Source organism: Perna viridis, chromosome 6 (genome assembly GCF_037379345.1).
Source record: "Perna viridis isolate PV_CMFRI_1.1 ecotype Kerala chromosome 6, ASM3737934v1, whole genome shotgun sequence".
NCBI lineage: Eukaryota > Metazoa > Mollusca > Bivalvia > Mytilida > Mytilidae > Perna > Perna viridis.
Genome location: NC_142450.1, coordinates 42,716,432 through 42,742,470, shown reverse-complemented (window position 1 = coordinate 42,742,470; position 26,039 = coordinate 42,716,432). Strand labels below are relative to the sequence as shown.

At 30.7% G+C, this 26,039-nt stretch overlaps 1 protein-coding gene and 1 pseudogene across 2 annotated transcripts; one reads left to right on the top strand and one right to left on the bottom strand.

Annotated features, from left to right (window-relative positions):
- Positions 1-2,182: 2,182 nt before the first annotated feature.
- Positions 2,183-9,047, bottom strand: LOC148615052 (uncharacterized). The gene is made up of 5 exons (XM_088590485.1): positions 8,913-9,047; positions 7,897-8,018; positions 7,159-7,295; positions 3,910-4,082; positions 2,183-2,464 (listed from the first exon to the last, which is right to left on the bottom strand). Exons 1-3 carry the CDS (start codon positions 9,045-9,047, stop codon positions 7,256-7,258), a joined length of 297 nt encoding a protein of 98 aa, XP_088446611.1. The 3' UTR covers positions 2,183-2,464; positions 3,910-4,082; positions 7,159-7,255.
- Positions 9,048-9,256: 209 nt separating this feature from the next.
- LOC148615051 (uncharacterized) lies at positions 9,257-24,445 on the top strand (annotated as a pseudogene). The gene is made up of 17 exons (XR_015923921.1): positions 9,257-12,113; positions 12,734-12,939; positions 14,426-14,547; positions 15,388-15,485; positions 15,767-15,953; positions 16,745-16,775; positions 16,878-16,956; positions 17,405-17,528; positions 17,947-18,215; positions 18,539-18,687; positions 19,019-19,176; positions 20,692-20,853; positions 21,105-21,176; positions 21,706-21,837; positions 23,096-23,149; positions 23,487-23,666; positions 24,095-24,445. The product of XR_015923921.1 is annotated as an uncharacterized LOC148615051 (transcript).
- Positions 24,446-26,039: the final 1,594 nt, after the last annotated feature.

Sequence of the window (26,039 nt, the reverse complement as noted above, 5' to 3'; positions counted from 1 at the left end):
AACTTTTGTTTTATCTTGTTCTTAAATATTCATGTTACAAACGAGGAAATACATCATGGCAAGTATTGAATTTTTATACACGAGACTTCAATACATTTGTAATTTCATTGTTTTAACAAATGATTGCACATGCATATTTATAAGTGGTGAAGTGTTGTCCAAAAATACATGAAATAAAAAAATCTACAACTTTTTGACGGGGATTTTTTCTTATAGCTTACTTCTGTTAATTTTATGTTCTATTTAAATTGGTTGTTTAATGAAAATAAATGATAATACATTTAGATTGGGATGTTATATAAATGTAAAAATATACTTGTATTTCCTTATCCTTTTCTATAACCGCTTTAACCTTGGTTACCCATGATTACTCTGTGATATATATTGTTAATGGGTGAAGAGTTCTATAACCAGATTATTTTTTCATGCCAGTTCACGAACAGTGTAACTGGACCTTTTTTTTATAGTACATGTATGTCCATCGCTGGTTTGCGTGAGTGATTTTGAATTCTCACCATTGAGGAAAAACAGCCAACACATAGCTACTTTTTTCTTAAAAATGCAATTACAATAATCCAATTTGTCAGATTTTATTTTAAATAGTATGCTAATACATGTTCATGTACATAAAATATTTTAGTAGAACGGCAATAACACCAGAAATATATTAGCAAATTACATGTAAAATATATACAAGCTGAATGTTTTGTCCTGGATTTCTATGGTATTAAAGATGCCTGTATATGTCAGCCAACAGAATCTCAAATATCCACCTTTTTGTACAAAGGAAGATGGAAACCATCAAATAAAAAAAAAGAAAACAAAACAAAATGAGCTCGTCCATTGTGCCAAGCCGTCAAAAACTTAGTTATATTTCTGTCATGTTTAGATTTAAATAGAATTATGATGGGTGTTTCTGGAATCGAGAGACTACATACACATCTTCCCGTCCTACTTATGGTCGTACTTTGTAAAAACAATTCCAGGGATGCAATTGTGTCAGTTATTTCGGACAGTGGTATTTACCCTCCATATTTTTTTCCTTAACTTTCGCCGACGAAGCGCCTGACTATCCAGGTAAATTTTAAAGGAAGCGGGTACAGAACAATGTTGTCAGTCACCTCGAAAAATATGTATTCTTATTCAATTCGGTTTATCTGGATCTGAATTCTCAAAATTGATGACAAAACAATACAATTATCAAAGCCGCACAGAGATGTAACAAAGTTAAAATGCCAAGACGAAACTAGCCCCACCACGAAAGAATCGGTGACGGACTGATCTTACCGGTGGACAAAAAAAATGACTGTTTCTACCTCCACCGAACGCGGCGCTCCCACTGTACAAGAAGCTAACATGCATTAATGATAAACCACGTTTAATCATGTAATGACATAGTGACCCTCTTAAGTTCATCATGAAAGACTACAGAAACTAAAATAGGATAAACCTTAAAGAACAATTTTATCTGTACGTTTGATTACTTTAGTCTACACTAGCAATTTTTGTTCACGTTAAATTCATGTTAATTTAACGCGAGGTTCACATTAACATTTTAACGTGAACTTAACGTTAATTTAGCATATTAACACAAATTAAACGTTAAAATTTAACATTAAATTAATGTTAATTTAACAAGAATTTAACGTTAAAGACATTTTAACGTGAAATTCATGTGAAATTTTAATATTAAATTTATGTTATTCTGCTCGATTAACATTAAGTTCGCGTTAAAATTTCTTAACAATTTAACATGAATTTCACGTTAAAGGTCATGTTAACATGAATTTAACAGGACATTTTTAACAAAATTTTAATATTAATTGCTCAATAAAAATAATAAACTATGAAATTTAAAAGTTGTATTCACATGACTTTGTTATGAAGTCACATGTAAAGGTTCTGTTGACATGTATTTTATGTAAAATTCTTACTTAATTCAACACCATGGATTAGATGTATTTGATGTTTTTGTTGCTACAGTTGAAAGCTATGTGTACACCATATATTTCATATAGGTTTTAAATGATACACTTTGGAAGTTTTTTTGTTCCCTTTTTTGTTTTCTTTTTGCCTTTATCCATAGGTGAATTCAATATTCACTGTTAACTTGATTTTCATTCTTGTATACGTTTAGTGGAGTCCGAGTTGCTCATTTACTTTTATTACTTTGTATGTATGATTTTAGTTACTTTATGTTCTTTGTTGTGTATGTCTGTTTTCCATGTCTGGTCTTTGTTCCTTGATTACATTCTTTTGATTACCGCTATAGCCTTGGTTCCCTTGATTACTCTTCCAAGGAAATCTTTAACGGCACCATGGGAAATAAAATAAACATCATTTAACATACAAGTACAGTTTAATTTGAAGAAATGATAGAAACGGGTATAATTAAATCAATTTGAACGTATAACACTGTTTATTGTCTCGGTACATGTATCTTCTAATCCTTTAACTCATTTGCCTGAAAATAAAAGTTAAATACAATTAATACAATTAATATGATTAATCTTTCTTACTATGTTTATGACATGTAAAGTTTCAAGACTGGTAAAACTTCTGCCCTTTCAGTTAAATTACATGTTTCAATGTCTTGCATACAAAGCATAATATGAAGCTGTCAATAAACTTGAAATTCATTGTGTAGTTTATGTGAGGTTTTTAACAAGTAATTTTGTTACTTCATGCTCTTTTACATATTACGTATAACCATCTTAATTTGATTTGTTCAATTTGTTTGTTTAGATGCAGTTAATTTACCAGTAATGTGATAAGAAATCATTCTACAAAAACCTTAATAATTGTAAAAAAAAGTCTGATGCTTTGCTAGTGTAAACCTGAAATGGCTGGTAGTGGAAATTGTCTTGAAAAAATGCTCCAAACAAGACATTGCCTAATGGGACTATTACCTCTCAGCTGCCTGTTGAACTTATTACATTTGGTGACCAAATTTTGCTGAAAAATGTCTAAGTTCCCACAGCTGTAGTTAAATTACATCCCATAAAGTTACATAACAATGCTGCAACTGCTTAGAAAATAGTTCGGACAAACGGACATACAGACAGTGTGAAACCTATATACACCCTCCAAAACTTGGTTTGGGAGTGTACATATGCTCTTGATTTAGATATCAATTAATTAAAATTAGTGAAAAGATGACAAGGTGATTGCACAGTCTATGCCACCATCACATCAAGATATCAGGTTGAAAGAGAAACAAATGATACTGCGTTTGCAAGCAAACACACAAGTCACCAAAACCTGCAAATACTTGGATTTAGCCAAATTATGAAGCTCCCATTGAATTAAGAAAGTAATACTTAACCTAGATTTCAATTTTGATCAAAATCAAAATTTTGCCGATTTTTCCATCTATTTGGAAAAAAAAATTCTATGACTGCAATGGTATCAAGTCTAGAAATGTTATTCAAGTTATTTTCAAACAATTGAAAAGTTTTAAAAATCTGTAAATTGCCCCATGAGCATGCTTAATTTTTTTAGCCCAGTTTGGTATGAATCGAATAATTGGTCTCTAAGTAATCGCTCCTATATCTTTAAGATCAGAAGAAGAAAGTAATACTTAACCTAGATTTCAATTTTGATCAAAATCAAAATTTTGCCGATTTTTCCATCTATTTGGAAAAAAAAATTCTATGACTGCAATGGTATCAAGTCTAGAAATGTTATTCAAGTTATTTTCAAACAATTGAAAAGTTTTAAAAATCTGTAAATTGCCCCATGAGCATGCTTAATTTTTTTAGCCCAGTTTGGTATGAATCGAATAATTGGTCTCTAAGTAATCGCTCCTATATCTTTAAGATCAGAAGAAGAAGCAAACACAAAAACAAGTTGCAAAACTGCATTTTGGCAACTTAATAATAATGCAATATCAGAATTAAATGAGCTTACTCGTTATATTTTTCAATTCTCTTGATTTCTCTCTCTTTAATTATACTCCATTTAGTATGGTCCTGATCATCTAATATGTTTTGATGATATGTTTTGAAATCCCCTAGAAATCAAACCCCTCTGTATTCCCTCCCTGTTTGGGAAATAACTTCTTTTTCATGACAGAAAGATCTCTGAAAAAGGAAAAGTAACAAATGTTGATATTAATGCTAAACATTATGATTTAATAAAACAATATTTGTATTTTGTATAATAAATAGGTCTACTCAACTTTAAAAAATGGGAGCATGAACCAGATGAACCAGTAGGGTAAGCGTCATCTGTTCTAGAAACACCCGCCGAGTAGCTCATAAAAAGTCAAGAGAAAAGGAAAACTATGACACGTTTCATTTTTATTTCTTGTTCATAAACAGTTCCTGACAACATAACCAGTCTTAGGTTTTCATTGGGTTGTTTTAAGATAAAAATAATATACATTGTAGATTGTACATGACATTGGCACATTGTAATAGTTACCGTTCTTGATTTTGGTTACATTTGGTTGATAGACGAATGTATGATTTTCTAAATCAATACAGATCTGAATGTAGAAATGATTATCTTTATGTGAAAGTATAGCATATATGTAGACTTAAAAAGCATCTTTTGTGTGGTTGGTTTATCTTCACCATGAATTATTTTACCATTGGCAGTGGCTGAATTTTATGTGGATTAGTACTGAAGTAAAAACATAAAATTTAAATTTGATGTGTTATAAGCCTTCTTCTTGGTAGGTTCTCAATGAGCAATGCAAGTTATTTTGTATATACTAATGTCTTTGATGTCAATTAGACTGCAGTAAGTGATTCCCACACTACTTAATACTTTCCTATCCATTCTACTTTATCAAATGTATAAAAGGAATCACACATTATTATTAAGGTCTTTCCCATTTCAATGGGAAGACCTTGTATTTCTTCTGATTATTAAAGTCTTTCCCATTTGGATGGGAAGACCTTGTATTTCTTCTGATTATTAAAGTCTTTCCCATTTGGATGGGAAGACCTTCTTGTTTTTCTTCTTCTGATTATTATTATTATTATTCTTTTTTTCCGCCAGACATTTTGCCTGAACGTATCACGACAAGATTTTGACAATCTTTTGCAATCTGACAGGAGACTTTGGAATTCACCCTGTGAGACATGATCATTTGTCGGTCCAGAGTTATCTGCCCCGTAGCGGAAAAACTAATTTTGTTAAAATTTCTTAAACCGTTTTAGATACACACAAACCGAAAGCTCCATATTGTTCAGAAACAAGGGACAGTACTATCTGACAAGATTTCGAAAAGATCTGAGGTTTCCCTGGTTACGCGATTTCGCAACCTAAAATGAAATTATTCGGTTGGTCACTAAACTTTTAAACCGTAAGTCGTATAGACTTGGGACCTTCACTGTTGATCTTAAATGATTTGCAGTATGTTTTTTGCATTTCTTGGTTCTTTGTCAAGCTTTGATAAGATATGTTACCTCATTTGTATGGTCATTTCTGAATCTCTATTAGCCACTTTTTTGCTGTAGTTTTATTGTTTAAGTGTTTATAGTATGAGTTATAACTACTGGTAACGCGGTATTTACTGTCTAAATATGTATGTATATAGGAAAACTCTCCACCGACATTTAGAACTATTTTCGAATACAACGAATTCCATTAGTGGTGTCTTTGTCGGTTATGGTTATTGAAAATCACCTCTCTCTTTGAAAATTGGTGCACAAGTTAAAAACAACAGTTCTTACCGTAATTAATGCATTTTTTAGAAAAAAAAAATGGCAAGCTCGTGCAATATAATATTCTGCTCCGGACGATATTCACCAGTATTCATGCAATAACCCTATATTATAAGACAATAAGTAAATAATGTTAATACATGCGTGAATGTTAGTTTCTGAAAACTGTCTTTTAAAGTATACTTCCAATACATTTTTTAAAAAGTGGCCTTAGACCGATCATGGGCACCTAAATCGGGGATGTCCAGCTTTTTATCAGTAAAAACCACTATTTACGATCTTTAAATGCAAAACAATCCCATGTATGGCCCAACATTTAAACAACAGCATAGCGTGAATATCACGATAAATAAACATCTATTGATAATTTTCAATTGTCATTAAAATAGGAAAATCAAAGTACTCCTGTACTGAATCAATTTACATTGACGCTTTTAGTTGCCTTAAAATAGCAAGAACAGAGACCGGCTTCTTGGTTATCAAAATATTAAAAAAGTTATTGTACAGTAATTTTGTAAAGTCACTTTGTTCCGACATTGTTGTTCCAACTTACAAAATGGAGGCACATTATTCACACTTGTACACAATACTCGTACTTTTGTAGACTTAAAAGTACGAAATAAGAGTCTATAATCTGAGTTTAATTTTGACCACATTTGTTCAATACACACTCAAATAATACCTTTACAATGCATAATTCTAGGTTAAGTGTGTTTTAGTACTTCATAGAGGGGTGGCCATTTGACCTGGAAGTGACGATTGAGACCTTTTGCTTTGGAATACTTTATAATTATTTCCCTTTGATTTTTTTTTTTATTTTCATGAAAATCATACGTTCATTTTGTTCTCAAATAATTATATTAATGAAAATGACAGGAAAAAAAGTTTATAACTACACAGTTATTACTGAATTCATCTTTTTCTAAGAATCAGAACTATTCTCCAAATTTAATAATTGTCAAAAACCTCGCCTTTTAAAATATATGCAAGAAATAAGTAGTGTCGATTGACCCATTGCTACAGGCTGTTATACATTGAGCCATTTGCCATGAGGCAAAGGTGCTTTCTTATGAACATGATTGCTGTCAGAAGAGAAGTGGGAAAGACCTTTCAATTGTTCTGGAACAATTGACCATATAATATTGATATTATATTTTGTATAATGGATCAAAAGGTAATTTCAACAGGAGTTGATTAGATATGCAACACTTTAAACTGTTTATAATTTTAAAAAAAGTTATGCTTGCATAACCATCTTCAGGACAAATATTCAGTTCTATGTACAGACAGAACACTGATACTGTCTGTATATATTCATACAGACACAGAACAGTGCCAGGTTTGACTTTGAGACAGAAAATATCACAGTGAGCCTCACAGGGTGAGATGTGATGTTCAGCTGCAACTTTCAAAACTGGCATTATTCTGTTTATCTGCAACATCAAAGTCAACTTGTTGTTATGTTGTAAATAAAAATAGCTACCAATGACATAGTAAGTTGAAGGGAGTCTTCTGATGGTCTGGATTCCCCAGAAACTTTTTGAACAGGGCAGACTGGACCTCATCTAAAGTTCTCTTCCCTAGGTCTTCTTTCTCATTAAGTTGACCTTTGCTAAGAAGCTGGAAATTAAACACATTACATACATAAACACTTCCAGAATGTTGTGCATACTTGTAACACTTGCATGTTGTGCAAATGAATAGACCAATAATGAACATTTTATAGAAAAAAAAACATTTCATTACAATGATTTTCTACCCATTATTTTCTATGACTATTCCCCAAAATAAAAATATGCTCCAAATTTCCCAAAATTCAGTAGATAAATTCCTTATTGTGACTTCAAACATAGCTTCAAGATTTGTGCATGATTACAAAAGAGATTTTTAAGTTGGGCAAAACCTGCCTACTCTCTAATGTAGCCATATAAAAAGTTGGACTTTAAAATCATAAAACATGTCCCAAAGACAGGGACATTTCCAGGTATTAAGGTTATTGGTGGCATAAATAGAATTAAATATCGATCAAAGCGTCAGGCAAAATATTTTGGAGGTAATATTTGTGAAAAATCATGATTTCATGCAAAATAAATGCATGATTTTTTTTCTTTCTTTAAGGGAACCAAAGGCCAGATATTCCTTTCATTGTATCCACACCCGATAAAAATTGGTCAAGAACTGAAAATAACAAATCATTTTGTGAAGATTACTAAAGAAATACCTTTGCTTTAGTCTGACTCTAAATTCTGCCATTTTTCTACCACAGAATCTGAAGGCAGTCCTTATAGTTTCTGAAGTGTCTAAATCTGGAATTAGTTTCCTCTTCAGACTGATAACTTTTTGCTGCAATAAGTTTATTTTCTATGAGATTAGCATATTAATGATACATCAATTTAAACAGTAGTGATCTCTATGAAAGGAAAATGAATGAATTATCTCCCTTTGGAACATAGTCCTCTAGTGCGTGCTCTCCAATTGTAATTTTTTTATCTTACAAGTATTCTCAAGAGTCTTGCATTTAGTATAACAATTAAGACAGAGTAAAAATCTGCAAATATTAATGTGTGTTTTCTGAAGAGTTTCCCTACAGAAAAAAAACATTTACCAAAAAGTATTCACGATGATATTTTTTACATGTTGTCTTCTTTGTTTACAGAACATCCCTAGTAAAATAACATACACTATATCAGAAGGAAAGTGCCGAAAATCAGATAACTTCATTTTCTTACATGTTAAAAAATATATAGAGCAATAAGGATTAAATTCCTATTATTTTTAATTTTTCATATTTTTTGTCAATTAGTCTTAATAGCTTAGAATAGTATGAAATTGACAATACATACTTGAGGATTTTTATTTTTAAACATTACTTGATATCATGTTGATGATATTTAAAATATTTTACATAGCTATACAGGAACTGTGTTCTTTTTTTTTACAAATATGTGAATGATTATTTAGACTTTTCTTTTTTTTTTCATTTGCCAATAGAAAGACGCCTTACACAATTTAATAATATAGTTCCTCAATAAAAATACATATGATTATAAAAATTGCAAGATGACTGCATATTATGCATGCTGTACCAGGACATAAAAATCTATATAAAACATATTTCCCTTAAAATGCTCTTTAACAGTTGACACACCTGGAAGTGTAGTCATAGACATTACAAGATGACATAACAATACTTCATCCCACATACAACATGTAGAACATACTACAGCAATAAAATACCTTCAGCACAATGTCTGGATCTCCTAGGAAGGGGTTTCTGGCAAACCTGCTTTTTAGGTACTCAGTGAGGGGTTTCTGAAAAAAGGAGGCAAAAAGCACTTTACTCAGCAGTTCTTGTTTAACATAATGTACCATTTATCTTGATATGTATACCAAATCTCTTATTGCAATATTCAAATTATTAACATCATATTTTTAGCATTCACCCTCTTGCAAATTCTCAAGTTCTTTAAATAATTGTAAAAAAAAATATATCTAGTACAGATAAACAATTGCCTCAACTCAATTTTCCCTATTGCCTGTATGTATATTTCAGTTATTTTATGGTTTGCAGTAATAAATTTGAACATACATGGTCATAAAATATAGGCCCTCAGACTTGGTAAAAAGAGAATAAATATATGAAAAATACTGAATAAAACCAAATTTAGTACAGTTTTTAGCTATTTTAACTTTGGCCGCATGCATATTAACAATAATGCTTTATATACTTTTTATACTCTCTTCAAAGAGAATTCCCTACTGTACATAGCCTCTAAATTACAACTGCTATGTAAATATCTAAAGTGAACAAATGTGTGGCCTGACTTTTATTTCTCAAAAAGATAATCTTGCAGAAATGTTATTATTTTTAGGGTTTTGTAAAATTTCTGTAATTAGGTCTTAAGTTTGTAAAAAAATAGCCCTGATTTTGTAATTGCAACCACTTTACTACCCAAATTAAAACTTTTCTAAAATTAACCAAAAAAAAAACACAAAAAATTTTGAGGCAAATCAATAACAAATGTAATATTTTAAACAAGTAAAGTTGATTGAGTAGCACTAGTTTTTTAAGCCACTGTAGAGTAATCAAGGGAACTAAGATTTTAGCCGATATCAAAAGAATGTAATCAAGGGGTAAAGACCAGACATGGAAAACAAACATACACAACAAAGAACATAAAGTAACTAAAATAATACATACAAAGTAACCAAAGTAAATGAGCAACTCAGACTCTACTAAACAATGGGAGCATGAACCAGGTGCACCAGTAGGGTAAGCGTCCTCTGCTTTCCTAGACTATTACTTAATAACTGTAAAAGGATAGCTTCACTTTGCCATATGTTCCCTTATATGACAGATTAGGTTGGGTCCTGAACATTTTTGTCCCATAATTTCAAAATTATTCGCTGAAGCTAAATGGCAATCCAGTATTATACATCTTTACTTCATACCAAATATCAAATTAATATGGAGAGTGAGCAGTTTCAGAGAACAATTTGCTAAAATAATATTAGAACACAGCTTGATACGAGAGCAGTAGTCAACCCTGAACATAACATTAAAGCTTAATACAGTTCAGAGTTTGGATAGTGATAAAATGTTAATTTGACCCAATATCCATATTCATAGATTAAACAAGAGGTTACATGATAGGCTGTGCTGAGTTAAAAAAGACCCCACTCATTCCGCAAAGGGAGACACCGAGGCAATCGGTAAATAGGGAGTAGATGAGTGAAAAATATGAAAAGGGGAGACACATGCAAAAGTAATATCAGTGATAGAATTAAAGGGGAACTACTTGCTAAATGCAAGTAGAAATTCAATTTTGCTAGTAGAAATTACTTCCACCTGTTCCAAATTTGCTAATGGAATTCTATATGTAGGTAAAGTTCAAAAACTTCAAATTTAGTGAGTGTAAAATTTAAGCTCTTGCTAAATTTAGCTAGTTGAAAAAAATCTGAAATTCAGTCACTGAATATACCAAATATTTAAGTATTACCTCCAAATAGAAGCTGAAAAACATGCTCCAAAAAGTTTTTGAACAAAAATCAACCAGTAAAAATATATAAAATGAGATGTGTAAATAAAAGAATATAAAATGAGATGTTTAAAAAATATTTTTTTTTAACTTTCAAGTGTCTGTGTAGACAAAATCATCCGATATTCAAACTTACAGACTTCCTTTAAAAGATTTGTGTTAGTAACACAAAAGTTACAGGCAATGGCACCATCTGTCCTCTCATCTGCTATAAACAAGTCTTGCGACTGTGTCTTGACTGTCCTTTACATACAAATGGTTAAAAAAATATTACATAACATTAATTGATATAATGATATGCCAAATCTACATTCAGATCAACTGTTCTGGTCGTTACAATTTGGTGGGGGGGGGGGGGGCACGCCCGCCATGGCCCCGCCTGAATCCACCCCTGGTTTTTATCTTATTTTAAGATACATAGTATTTACTTACTAACCAGAGCCGCCACAGGCATTAGTTTCCTACTATCATGAAATTGCATTCCATTTTTAAAAGGGGAAATGAATGATATTTTTGATAAAACAAACCCATGTGGTACTGTGTTAAAATTAAAGAACATTATATATAAAAAATCTAGAAAAAAATATACCTTAAACGTTTTGAAGGGACGCGGAAGTAATCGAAATTAATCATTGAAACGTTTTAATGGATGTGAAAAGATCATTGTTAACTGTAAGCGTCAACGAGTAATCAAGGGAACCAAGGTTATAGCGGTAATCAAAGAGTAATCAAGGTTACCAAGGTTATAGCGGTAAGCGTAAGAATGTAATCCAGGGACAAAGACCCGACATGGAAAACAGACATACACAACAAATAACATACAGTAACTAAAATCATACATTCAAAGTAACAAAAGCAAATGAGCAAATCGGACTCCACTAAAAACTGGCAGCATGGACCAAGTGCACCGGTAGGGTAAGCGTCCGCTGTTTTTCTAGAAACACCCGCCGAGTTGCTCATAAAAAGTCAAGTCCGGGGTAGACAAACGAAGAAAGGAGAACTATGACCCGTTGAATAAATCAGTTCATGGTGCAGATGGATACACCATAACGATCCACGAGTTCATGATGACGACAATAAAACTTCTGTAATGACTTTGTTACTTAACTGTCCCGTACTACAATACATCGTGTACAAAGTTGAAGCCCTAGATTAATCCTACGAGGAGGAATTATTCGGCCAGCGAAAGCTATATTTTCCCTGTCCCGGGAACCAGAAATAGTTTTTACAAATTACCGAAATTATGAACGTCACCTAGAATCAGCCAGACACAACATAGCTAAATCGCCGGAAATTCCCTTTTCCTGTGAACAACCTACCTCTGCAAAATATATCGATGCAGAACATCAAATTGTTTACGGGGAGATTGAAGAAGGGGATACGTTTGATGCTGGTAATGGTAATTTTCATTTTTTCAGATATTTTGAATGAAAGCAACTGTATATTTTAAACATATTCACACACATTTCTAAACTTAAACGAACTTTTTTTTATCAATCCTAAAATTATGAAAATTTCAAGCAGTGGCTGATCCAGATAATCACCTATAAGGCTGCCTAGAAAGGGTACACCCAAAAATGTGTAATCCATAATCGTACCAAATTCCCTGTATTCAAATCACTGTATTACTGATTTTTATATTATTATTTTCTTCAATCTGAGTTGTTCTCGACAAGTTAACTCTCATGTACATTGTGCATTGAAATGTCTATTGTTTAAATCATTTTATTTATTTTATTTTAAAATTTATATATTATTAGGAATTTAATACTGAAACTTGGTCCTAAAATTCTGAACGATGTTTTAAATCAATTGAAATTAAAACTAGTAGAAAACATATATTACAAATGTGTGTTCTCAAAATATCCAAAATGTGTAACTGGTAATTACCATACCAAACTAATATCTAAAATGAGCACCTCCTAACATTTAGGATTTTGAGAAATATTTAACATGTATTTTTACTTAACGAATATAGCAATTTGCTCTCATAAGAGCATACTCATTGTATTATTATAGATCTATATATGGAATGTGAAGATGATTCACTAGAAATAGAAGACAGTACTGAGTCACTTGATGAAGACAGGTTGGATGTAGATGTTGAAGGTAGAGGATGTTCGGTACCTTCAAAGTGTGCCAGACATAATGAAGAATGGATTCCTTATGAATCCAAGGTTCATTTTCTGCTCTCAGTACTTTGCAGCTCAAAAACCCATAGAGTTGTAAGTTTTATTTGAAGAATTTTATCAGATACATGTACATGAGCAATAAGAGTAATGCAGATTACTCTATTAGTCCATGGGCTGGGAGGGTCCACCATGTAATATTGGTTATAATCTATTCTATGTTATTTTTAGGTACCTTTATACAGTACAGCTCACAGCATACAAGTAGTCTGACAAATACCTGGCACACCTCATACCTGGCATTCAATGCCAGGTATTTATTGCTTATTGGCTCCTAATTAACAGGACCCCCACCCCAGCATCATCTGTATCCAGTATACAACAGGAAATGACTAATTAACTGAACAGGTACATGTACCTACTGATGGTTTCACCTGTACAGTTAATTATCACACACAGGTGGCTAACTTAGTATTATAAAATTTATATAAAAACAGACAAGTTAAAAAAAATGTGTTAAAAGCAAGTTGTTTTTATTTTTCATATGTTTCAAAATTTTTTAATGACTTTCTTCTAAATGTTATTTGATTTAATATCAAATTTACATTTAAGTAAATATGGTTTTTCCTGATTTAAAAAAAAAAGCAAATTTTGAATATACAATCACATTATGTATCAGGCTCCATAACACTATACTGACTTCTTTCCTACATATTTTGGTAGCATTTCAAGGTCATAAGTTTCAATAATAAAAATATCTTGTTAAAATTACTCAATTAGAGTTTCTTTATTTTCTTTTAATTTACCGTTTGCTATTTACATGTATAACTGTGAAACTAATTAATTGGAGCCTGAATAATATACACCTTATTTATTCTCTTTATATTGTTATATTTGGATACTAAAATTTAACAAAAATCAAAAAAGAAAATTTTAAGTACAGTTGTTAATTTTTTTACTTAACAGATTTAAGATTATTTTTTTTTAGTTTTATTACAATAAAAGAAATTGTTAAGATTTTAAATATATGATAAATATACAACATTTTGACTTTATTTTACCTTTTTGTAAACAAGAACTTCAACTTTGTGCAATTGGCTGTTTCAGTAAGCAGATTTTAAATAATCAAGAGGCTCCCTTGTGTTATGGCTAAAAAATGGGGTCCGAACTTGACTTTTTGTGAATATAGGCCCAAAAAATTGAGATCTTGAAACCATTTGTTATTCATAGAATAGTTAAGGCATTTGTCTTATCAATACAGACCACTTTTAATTTTTAAATGTGTAACTAAATTATTTTTTATCAAAAATTTGAGATATTTTACTTAATACTGTTAACTCAGTTTCATTGAGACAATATTGAGTTATTTAGACATGTATACATATGGTATTAAATTATATGTACATGTGTATTCAAAAGGATTTCCTTTATCACAAGAGTTTGGTTTTCATATGATTTAAAAAAAAAAAATGATTTAAATCCAGGAAAATGTGTATTTACCGTACATGTCCTTCATGATTCCCTTGAAATAACAATGGCCCGGCTAAGTCAACTCAAAATAATCATTTTACTTTATTTTCAGAGTGATGAAGTGGTGTCTTACATTTTATTTGTTTTAAAAGATTGTGGAATCAGAGATGTTCCCCCCATGTCAAAATTAAAGAATTTCTTGCAAAGACTGAAATGGAAGATATGATTCAGAAGGTATTAAAGGTGCACTATACAGTTACTTTATGGCGCACTGTTTTGCACAAGAAGTTACCCTGGTCAAATTTTGTAAAACTTAAAATTACAAGTTGAAATTTGGTGGATATATTGTTTGAATGTAGATAAGCATTTACAAATAGACAGATGTAATATATGTTATGGTAAACAGGTGTAATCTAAATGAAGAATGATATCTGGAACGTTTCAGTTCCCTGTCATATTTAGTTCTCTCCTCAGCATCAGATGGCTGATTTTCAAAATACCTTATTTCGCACGAACTTTTGGGATTAAAATTGTAAGAGAATGAATCGAAAAGGTTCTTATTATTTTCTCCCTTTTTCCACCTACTCCATGCATGCTTTCATCCTGTGGTAGTGTCTAAGTGCCTGATATTTTACAAAACATAGTATTTGGCTGTTAGTTTTGGAAAGGCACCCCTGAGTTGTACTAAAACTCAATAATATTCCTCTCAGTATGTTACCATGACTACAGGATTTTATAAGAATAATCACCAAGTTATTTATAAATGACTTGAACCTCCACACACCAAAGATTTAAAAAATATGCACTTTTTTTTATGACAAAACACTAGAAATTTCTGTGCAGACTGCCTCAAAACAGCTTTATTTTCAGAATTTTCAGAAATGACCTAACTGTATTGTACTACCTTATAGTCTTACGATGCACTCGAAACATCTGTCTGTTGGTCCAGTTTTCTTGCTTTGACAAATTAAAAATGTTATCGATTGAAATTTGTCCATAATTTCTTCTGTCTTTTACTCTTTTACTTACATATGCAGACATCTTTACTTTATTGTTTTTTTCCTGAAATTACAGCATGAAGACATGGAGGACAATGTAGCATTCACCATAAAACCTACTGCTATGCTCAAACTACAAATGGCAAACCCAACTGTAGCTGAACATTTATCAAGGTAATTATGCTTAATGAATAATATGTATTCTGGATCATTCATGCTTTTCAAGAATATCATTTTTGTTGTTCATTTTAGATAGATCTTCTGAATGATTTTAATCACTTATGGGGTTTCCTATGTGGTTCTTATGAAGCAAGTGGGGGTATCACCAGTTAAACTCAATACAATCTGAAAAAAAAACAGTGTTTTATCATTAAAAAAAAATGGACCACTGAATGAAATGTGCTTTATTATCTATTTAACAGCTAATCGAACAAGTTATTTATTGATATTAATAGATACACCACAAAGGAATCCGGTGGCCATGAAAACTTGCAGTCTTCTGGTGACAAATGGAAGAACATGAATTTTTATTGGGCCAAAAACAGCTTTGATGTAGATTTTTGGAAAAACACATTTGTGTCATTTTTTGTGAGGGAGCAAAAAGTCATTGGAAAAATAAGACAGTTCATTGAAAATGTGGAGGTAATTAAAATTATATAACTGTACTTAAAAATTTCATTCTTGTAAAACCTACTCTAACCATTAGGAATCTTTATTATGTAATAAGAGTTATTATGTTATTGTTCTGAATGAAGATATATTCCATATCTGATAATACAACAATGAAACTACAACATATCATATGTCAAACAAAATATGTAAAATTTTTGATGTTATTTCTTTCAAAAATCTTCTCCTATGACACTATTTTACCAATTGAAACAAAATTCAGTATAAGTGTTCCTTGGGGTATCCTGCATAGAACTGATGTGGGTTTTTTTGATCCGTTGAAAAACATGGCCACTGTTACTAAAAATAGAACATACGGGTCAGACAAGTAGTTTTTCGCATATATCTCCAAAATCGTTAGGTTTAGCCAAAATCTTTTCCTTGCTGAAATGATCCTTATTTTTAGGACTACAAAAGTCTTCAGGCATTTGTCAGATGCCTTCTTATAAGAGTTATTGCCCTTGACAGGGGAAAATGACAGTTTTTTTTTTTTTTTTACAGTTTTCAGCCAATGTCTTGAAAACTATGATAGATTTAGACTTTCATTTACTGAAATGATCCTTATGATAAGCCCTATCAATGTTTTCTTGGGTCAAAATTGGACAACTTCTTGTTTACTTTATTGCCATTGAAAGGCAAAATTCAACCAGGTGAGCGATTCAGGCTCCTAGGAGCCTCTTGTTGATATTTGGACTTCCAAACATTATTATAATAAATTTCAATATAAGGACTCTTTCAAAGATTTGAACAGGTTGTTTCAATAGCATAGTCAAAAATTAGGAATATTCTTTATAAGTACATGTATATCTACATATTTATATATAAGGTGGGTGGTGATTTCATTTTTTTAACTTGAAATTCTACTTTAATTCAATTTGATCACATATCTATTTTCAGGAAAAAAAATGTATGCAAAAGTATCTGTATTCATGGACAGGACCCATTCATCATTGGAGGGTTATCAGATAGATGATAAGTGAGTTCAATGTTGAAACAAAATTTGAACACTGCTGTATTTTATGGAAGTGATATGTGTACTGCAATACCAATTTGATTTGGTTCAAAATTGTAGGTTTAAAAGGAAATTATATACTGTATGTAGACCATAGATTTTAAAAGAATTTTAACCATTGTCTTTAAATACAGCTACATGTAAATTATCCTCCATTTTCAGTGCAAAACTTATTGAGGTACATGTAGTGATGTACAGCTGTAAAAAGAAAAAAAAAATTCTACTTAGCTTCTAATCAGACACTTTTATTCTGTTGTGGGTAATGATCATTTTAGTATGAGACAGATGAAAATAAGTAGCTATCAAGGTCTTTCTGCTTATATGTGGATTATTTTTGACTGTACATAATTGCAACTATTAGACGATGTGATTTGTCATATTAGTTTTATTCCATTTTTACTCTTTTTGCCAGTTGCTTGGTCAAGATGAACAAAGGGTATTCCATCAAATTGGATGATTGTGTTAGATTTGAGATTTTAAAGTTCCAAACGATTAAAGAAAATGTTAATGGAGACCTGATCATCATGTCAGAAGAGGTATGTTACATCCCCTTGCATTGAAGAATTACCAGTATTTTGTCAATTAAATAAATGTTAATGAAGAAGAAAGGATTAAGGAAATGTGTAGACCGGCCTTCAACCGGCCCTGTATTTCCTGTAAAATCTCTTTCTTATTGGCAATGCTCAATAATTCCTATATTTTGGTTTAAAATAGCCCTTTTCCCACTTGAAGGCCTGTGTATGATACAAAATAGCCATCAATCTAAAAAAAAAAACCACAGAAACATAAGGGCACCATTCAGCTTAATACTAAAAATGAAGAACAAAAATTTATTTGTTCCAAAAATTGCAGTATTTCAAAAACATCTAAAATAAGCAATTACACAAAATGAGAGCCCAGATTTCAATAACTAGCATGTTACAACCAATTATTACAATTTATTTACTTTTGTAGGATACAAATGCAACATTCCAGGAAGAATCCTCTGCTTTACAGAAAGGCATGCCTGTTGTCACTGTCCCCCTTCATATATTCATGGATGACTTATCGACAAATCAGTCAAAGAGATGGTCACCCATGCATTCAGTACATTGCCAACTCTCAGGTCTACCTATTACCAAAAAAAGTAAAGGAGAAAATGTTCTATTCCTAGGTCTTTCTGACAAATTGTGCATGACAGATTTATTTGTACCTGTATGCAAAGATATTGATCAATGTAAGAGGTAAGCATTTGTTGAAATTGTAAACAATATTGAGAGAATTGATTTAAAATGATAAACTTTACTCAGGTAATGCTTCAGTCCTTCCCTTTAATGAAACCAAATTCAGCCAACCCCATTACAGTGGCACCAAATATTATTCAGCGGCATGATGGCATGAAATCAGAAAAAATAGTTGTCATGAGTTTAATGCCTTGTTTGTAACTTAAATCGGTGAAATGTATTACTTTAAATTCAAAGAGAATGTTGGTGGTTAAATCTGCAGTCATCCAATTACCATATGATATTTCATTATGTGTAAATATAAACTTTCTTCTTTTTTTCAGTTATGGTATTGAAGCATATGATGCTTCCACTAAGCAGAACATTGTATTGACTACTGAAATTTCCTTACTGATCACTGATTTCATGATGATGAGCCTGGCTTGTAACCACATGGGCCCGGCTGTGAACAAGTTTTTGTCCTAAATGTTTTGTGAGTATAAAAATAATGTTTTTTAATACTATTTTCTAGTTAGTAACAGTTCTCTTACATTGTATTTTAATCATTATTACTAAAAGTAATGCATTTAAAAAATGTTTGCCAACAATAGATAAATTAGGGTATGAAACATCCTCTGGTATACATGCCAACAGCAAGTAAAATAGCATATGGCTAGAGCTAATTATTGTATGTAGATTAGACATTTAATAATGATAATCACATCAGTCTATTACCAGTCGTTATATTAGTAGTTTCAAATTTCATTTCAAAGATTTGTTTCTTTGAAAAACCATTTTCTTATTAATGAATGTTCATTTTACAGGCTGATGACATAGACCCTTTCAGCAAGTTTCAGTTAAGGACAGTACAACAAGAACAACGGAGAGACTGGCAATTGTCAGAGACAAATCCTCACTTCAGAGACAAACAGGAACCAAATTATATAAAAACTGTCTTTGGGATTACATAGATCCTCACATGTAGGAAACATTAACAATTAAATATTCACCTTGTTGTGAGGAATATTAAAAATATCTGTGATTGTCTTAGACTCAGTGTGCAGAGCTTATAAGTGATTTATATTTTTTAAAATTTTTAACATCCTATGTTAATGTAGACTATTTGCAGGATGAAGCTGAATGGCATAAAATATAATTATTAGTTTATACTTTAACTTAGAAAGATGAATTGTGATTATAGTGTTTGTCTGTCAGTACCATTTTGTGAGAGGTTTCAGTGAACTTATCATACACTTAATTCTTTGATGAAATCTATTTATTTGTATAGGTGCCTGTTATCAAGTTGGTTCACAGTTTTCTTAGCTGGTAGTTAGTAATAATACACTTTAAAAGACACTTTTTAGCATTGACAATAAGATTAGAAAATAACCAAATTTGTACATATAAACTATGTCTTCCTGAAATGGCAATGTTTGTATTGTAACTTATTATACCCCACCAACAAAGTTGGGAAGGGTATAATGTTTTTGACCTGTCTGTCAGTCCGCTCGTCAGTCCATCATCAGTTTTACTGGACTTTTTTTCTAAACACTTGCAGATATTGACATGATTTTTGGTATATAAGTTCACCATGATAAGTTACAGGTGAAGTATAACTTTTGTTCCCCCGATGATTTGTACAGAAATTACAGGCCTTGAACTTAGCAAAATTCACAAAAATAACAGTTTCCCAGACTATTTTTCTAAACTCTTGCAGATATTGACATGATTTTTGGTATACCAAAGTTCATGATATGTTACAGGTCAAGTTTACATTTCATTCCGCTCTGATGATTTTTACCAAAATTACACACCTTGAACTTAGCAAAATTAACAGAAAAAAAGTGTTCCGGACTTTTTTTCTAAACGCTTGCAGATATTGACATGATTTTTCATACAGAAATTCAACATGATAAGTTACAGGACAAGTTTGTAGTTGGTTCCGCTCCAATGATTTTTACCAAAATTACAGGTCTTGAACTTAGCTAAATTCACAGAAATAACTGTTTTTTTTACTTTTCTTTTCTAAACGCTTGCAGGTTATAACATGATTTTTAGTATATAATTTCACCATGATAAGTTACAGGTCAAGTGTTAGTTTCTTTTGCTACAATGATATTTACTTTGGATTTATTAAAACTCGAATCACAGTCTGGAGTTTTAAACTTCCATCCGGAGTAACAGAATTTAGTTAGAAGATAAAGGTCTAATGCCTTAGAAACACTCTTATTCCTTTTTTTATCAGGGTCCTTCTACATGTGTTTCTCTTACATACAAATTTACTTGAGTATCCAACATGGGGTATGTAAGCATGCTCACTAAGGTCCTTTAATTATCAAATGTAAGCAATTAATCAAAGGCAATATATATTGTAATTTTTGTGTACAAGGTAGCAAACTGGAAATGACTGATTTCCATTATACATGTACTTTTAATTTAAAAAAAAAGTACTTTCAAATTTGTAGTTTTGTCTTGAAACATTTCTTGTTTCCCCCCCCCCCCCCCCCCCAAAAAAAAAAAAAAAAAAAAACTGCTGGAAAAACACCTGGAGAGTATAGACCAGTCTGCATTCAGTTACAGGGTTAGAAGTATCATATTTAAATATATTGAGAGCAGACAAGGGAAAGATTATAAACATTATGTTAGTATCAAAACTTTGTTTTGAGTAGGTATATGTAGAATCAGATTTAAAATTGGTGATTGTTGGTCATTTTACTTGATACGTTAAATTTACTTCAAGACTTTAAGTTACTTTTTAAGTTAATAAGATATTATCAATTTGTAGAAATGATCACACTTTTTCAATATCATCAGAATCCATTTGATGCATACTTTTTATAAATGGGGTTTCCATGAGTATTCTTTTAAGTTGAGAAGTTATTAAAAATGTTGCTTTTATGATAATTGCAGATTGCTGTCATTAACATGGATTTAGCTGGACTGAGACAAAAATACCTATGTGTAGTTGAAAAACTGGCAATGGTAAGGAGCTTGAAATGAAATATTTTTGGTTAAGAAGCTGTCAAAATAATGAAAAAGGAAGAAGAACATATTGACAGTATAAAAATCTAAATTTATTTGACATTTTACATGCTATTCTCTGTAAGAATCAGACAGGGGATGAATTATGGTGGTAACTTTCCATTAAATCTTATTCAAAATGATATTTTAAAAGCAATGGCATTCATTTCTTTTTATGTGACTGTTGTTCAAGGCATAAATTAAATGAAATGTATCGCAATTTCATCATCAAAGGGGAATAACTCATATTTCTTCCAATATTTTATTCTAACTTTGAACTCACTTTTCTGCATCATCTAACACTTGTAATCTTGAATTGACAATTACTTATGTGCCATTACTTGCTTCCTAAGCAAGATTCTTACAGAATCCAGCACTTAAATTTTAATAAACAATAAGGAAAATAACAATTTGTTTTATTGATTTCCTATACTACTTTTTCATGAAATGTATACCTAATAATTTACTCCAGATTATCTTATATTTGTAGATATTAAAGCACATCATTGGTCAGGAATCAACTCAATCCTTAGAGATGGAGATTGAAGAATATTTGAATTTAGTGCAGAAAAGTATTTCTGAGCTTGGAAAAAAGAGGAAAACACATTTATGTATGCACTTGGTAAATTTAATTAATCGAATTATTAGCATATATTAATGAAATGTTTATTTCAAACATTATGATAGGCATGATGATATATACTTTTAACATGCAATTAAACTTTCTTCTGTACAAATACAAGGTGTTTAATAAACCATTGCTGTATTTGTACATAGTATTGTATCCTGTTTTTGTTTTTTCTCTCATTTTTGTGCAATAATATGCACATAAAACAGATAAACTATTGAAGTGTGTGTCCTAAAGAATTTCGCAATTTTCTTTCATAAGATGGCATAAAATTATATGACTTATCATAATCCTTTTAATATATTTTTAAGATATTTCACCATGAAATACATTGCATGGTTAAAACAATACATGTACATTGCTGGATAATATAAGAAATCATCCGTACTTGCTGAAAAACAGTCAGATTTGGTTGGAAATCCTTGTGTTTGGCTTTTTCTTAAATTTGTGTAAATACAATTGATGGTTTCTGACGATGTACCTGTATTGTATATATATTTAATGACCAGATTTATGCATGTATCTTTTCCTGGTCAATAATGTCCTGTATACCATGTTGCTACTCAATAAAATAAAAGCTTATGACTATTTTGTAATATTTCATACATTTAATTCCTCATCATTGTGAGGTTAATTTTAAGTAAAAACCATTTTAAAGGAAGTTTGAAATATTCTGTTTTCAGAACTCTATTTCTTAAGTTTAGTATTTTATACAAGTGTACCTTTTAGGGTGATGACATGACACAGTATGGACACCCTCTACATTATAATGAGGATGCTTTTGAAAAAAAAATCATAAAGTAATCAGAGTCAGCACCTAATATCCCAGTATTGACTGGGTTTGAGGGTAATAGCAGTTTTATTGTCCCCAAGGTACTAACTATTGTCTGAGTCAACGCTGATGACAGTAGTTAGTACAGAGGGGACAATTAAAACTGCTATTACCCTCACATCCAGTAAATAAGTGTTTTATTATACTGAAAAAAATCCCAAGTTCTCTCCTATGACGTTGTTCAATTTAAACCAATGAAATGAATGAGACAAAAAAGTCTGGGAAATTTGATAGTGAAATTTATCATAGAAGGGAAATAGTCAAAAACTATTTCACCGGGAGGGGAAGATGTTATCTAAATGACTTAAAAGAATGAAACAGCAAAACTACTGTGATATTTTTATATAGTGATACAAGTGCTAAAGTGTAATAATATGCTATATCTAATTTATTGATAGTATTTTTGTTCATTTTGAATAGGAGAGTAGCAGGAAACCAGATAATCTCATATGCCAAAAACAAAAGCGTTTTGAGGTATTTGGGAATGTTGGACATATGTAAAGACCAAGATACTACCAAACTGAAGAAAATGGTTCAAAACCAAATTGTAGGTTATATTTTAGAAAGATGGATAGGCCAATACACAAGTTGTAGTACATAAAAGATTATACACATGCATTAATCCCTAAAGCAATTTTTTTAACTTTACTTTTATGTTGTTATCAAATTAGCTGAATATGTCTACTATTAGCTTATTTACAGTGTTTGAATAATCACTTAAAATCATTTGACAACTTTGGCTGACAACTTTGTAAGAAAAAACAATTGGTATGTTAAATTACTTTCCTATTTTATAATTTTGCTATTTCAGAGTGAGGAAGAATATTCCTTTTATGAGCTTCAAATTCTTCAAGCTGTTATAAATAATGGTGGAAGTCCCCATTTGTTACGAAATGGTTTGGCAGTACAAGAGTTTGTGAAGGCAACAATTGGGATGGGAGAGGTAGTGAAGAAAGAAGGTTTTGTCATTTACTTGGATGATGACAACAATGTAAGACTTAAATTGTGCATATATTGTAATATTTACTAGTACTAAACTAAATTTTCGTGAAAAAATATTAGAAGGTAGGCATGTAGATACACTTGAAGATTGCCTTTTTAATGTCTGCAAAGGGATCTTATTCATCCTAAGTGTTGAGTTTTAAACATGACGGGTGCTTCATTTGAAGCAAGGGGTGTTCACTTTGTGAACTTATAAGCTGCTTTTCTAGTAATGATTTCTTTCCTGCAAGTTATGTACAGCGGAAGTTGAAGGTAAACAAAGTTTTATACCAATTAATCAAATGATATTGTATGATTAATTTAAAGAAATTTATCATTAAAATTATTTGGAAAATCTACTCAAACAACCTGTGTAAGGAAATGAAAAAAAAATTAATATACAACTAATGTTACATAACTATTTTTTTTATTATTTAGACAAAGATGGGACAAATTATGAAGTTTCTGCAATTGGTCTGGAATGGAAATTGCCACCAAATAGCCATAGTCAGAAAAGTCAAAGAAGTCATTGAAAATGATAACTTCCAAAGGATAGCATCAGATACACATATTACAGTGATGAACATATCTTGCCTTCAGAGTGCTGTGCATGTGGTCCATGATTGCAAGAAAGCAAAATGTCATTTAGAGGGAACAATTAATAAGAAGATTGAACAGCAGTGTGTTGATGTCAAATGTCTTTTCCTTAAACATAATTTGAATTATAAAGTGTTTATCATTAACAAATGTAGACTCACTCATGCTTTTGATAAATTTGATTTTTGATTAGTACTTTTTTCATTGTTCATAACATAGCTTTTGCAAAACTTCAATTGTCAAAAGATTGTGCCATTGTGTACATTATGCATAGACAGTCTATCTAAATATGTTATTTGATATTTATAGGTTTCACAATGAATGAAAGTTAAGTATTGCAAATATCAACTCAAGTTGTTTTTAATTTTAACATCATAAGTAATAAATTACAAAAACATATTTTGGGATTTTTATGCTTATGCATGTCATTTTTTATCATGATTGTTTCAAAATGCTTTTGATGTAATCTAAAATAATTTTGAGTTAGCAGCATATTGTTATAAGTTGTAAATCATTAAATTGATTAGATGATGATTGAAACTAAAGAAATTGGTCGTGACATATATTTCTGAGAATAATAAATTAAATGTATACATTTTCAAAAGAAATTTTGAATTACAGCATCAAAAGCTTTACTTTCAAAAATTATTTCAATATTCAAATTCTCACTAAAAATGGATAATTTAATTTGATTTTCTGACTCAATGTTTTATATATACATGTAAACCAGGTTATTCCTTATAGCATGTTCAGAGAAATTTAAAAACATTTCTCAAATAAATTTTATGTAACGTCTGGGGGGAGGCAATAAAGTGATTTGCAGAACATGATACAACCCTCTGGTGCACTGTGAAAAGTTGTAAGGTTGTAAGCCCCTGGCATAGATGGAACAAGCTCGTAAACTTGGCCTGCTGCAAATCAAACCTTGCACCATAGTTTTGGTATAGGGATGGGTAATTTTCTTTTTGTCTCTAAATTCAAGTATTTCATTTGAATAGGTACATTATCAATGATATTATTTGTTTTTTTTCCAAAATACTTGTGCCTTGTCAGCTTTATTCATACAGTGTTTATTTAAAAAAAATAAACAATAAAATAAAAGTTCGCCCTATATATTAACTCATAACAAATGATTCAGCTTCAAGTATTTTTTTGATGCAGACAAAATTTCTTTTAGATAAAGATTATTTGTTTACAGTTAATCTTGAAATGATATGGAGAATTTGTATAGTAGTATATACAGGTGTTCTTTGCATTAAAATCACGAGTCATACTAAAGCAATACAAACTTTATTAAAATCTTAAACGAGAAGAAAAAAAATGTTAAACAAGATAATCACATAAAAAAAAATTGTGTTAATTTCATGTTAAATTCACATGAAATATAATTAATGTGAAATTAAAATTAAAAAATCATGTTAATTTAATGTTGAACCAGGATTAATGTTAAATTAACGTTAAAAAAATAATGTTAAATTTATGTGAAATTGGATGATGGTGAATATTTTGAATTTCTTATTTTTAGATAAGGGTCAAAATTATCGACAAATAAATAAATGTCTATTTTCTAATGACATTTTTTGTATACATTTTTGTGAACATTATCTTTCACGTGGAATTAATGTGATAATTTTAAAATGAAAGTCACGTTCAATAAGTTTCATGTTATTTAAAAGTTAGTTTTAACGTGAAATTAACGTTAATTGAGGTTTAAAATGAATTTAACGTGAACAAAAAATGTCTGTGTACTTTCAGCAACTCCATGGTTTAAAGTAAACTTTCCAGT

Bases quoted from the DNA above. Each gene is read 5' to 3' on its own strand.
- LOC148615052 (XM_088590485.1), bottom strand. From the start codon at position 9,047: ATGGTACATTATGTTAAACAAGAACTGCTGAGTAAAGTGCTTTTTGCC. The intron at 8,019-8,912 runs GTATTTTATTGC...AACTTATTGCAG, and splicing joins ATCCAGACATTGTGCTGAAG to CAAAAAGTTATCAGTCTGAA. The intron at 7,296-7,896 runs GTATTTCTTTAG...TTTAATTTCCAG, and splicing joins AGAGTCAGACTAAAGCAAAG to CTTCTTAGCAAAGGTCAACT.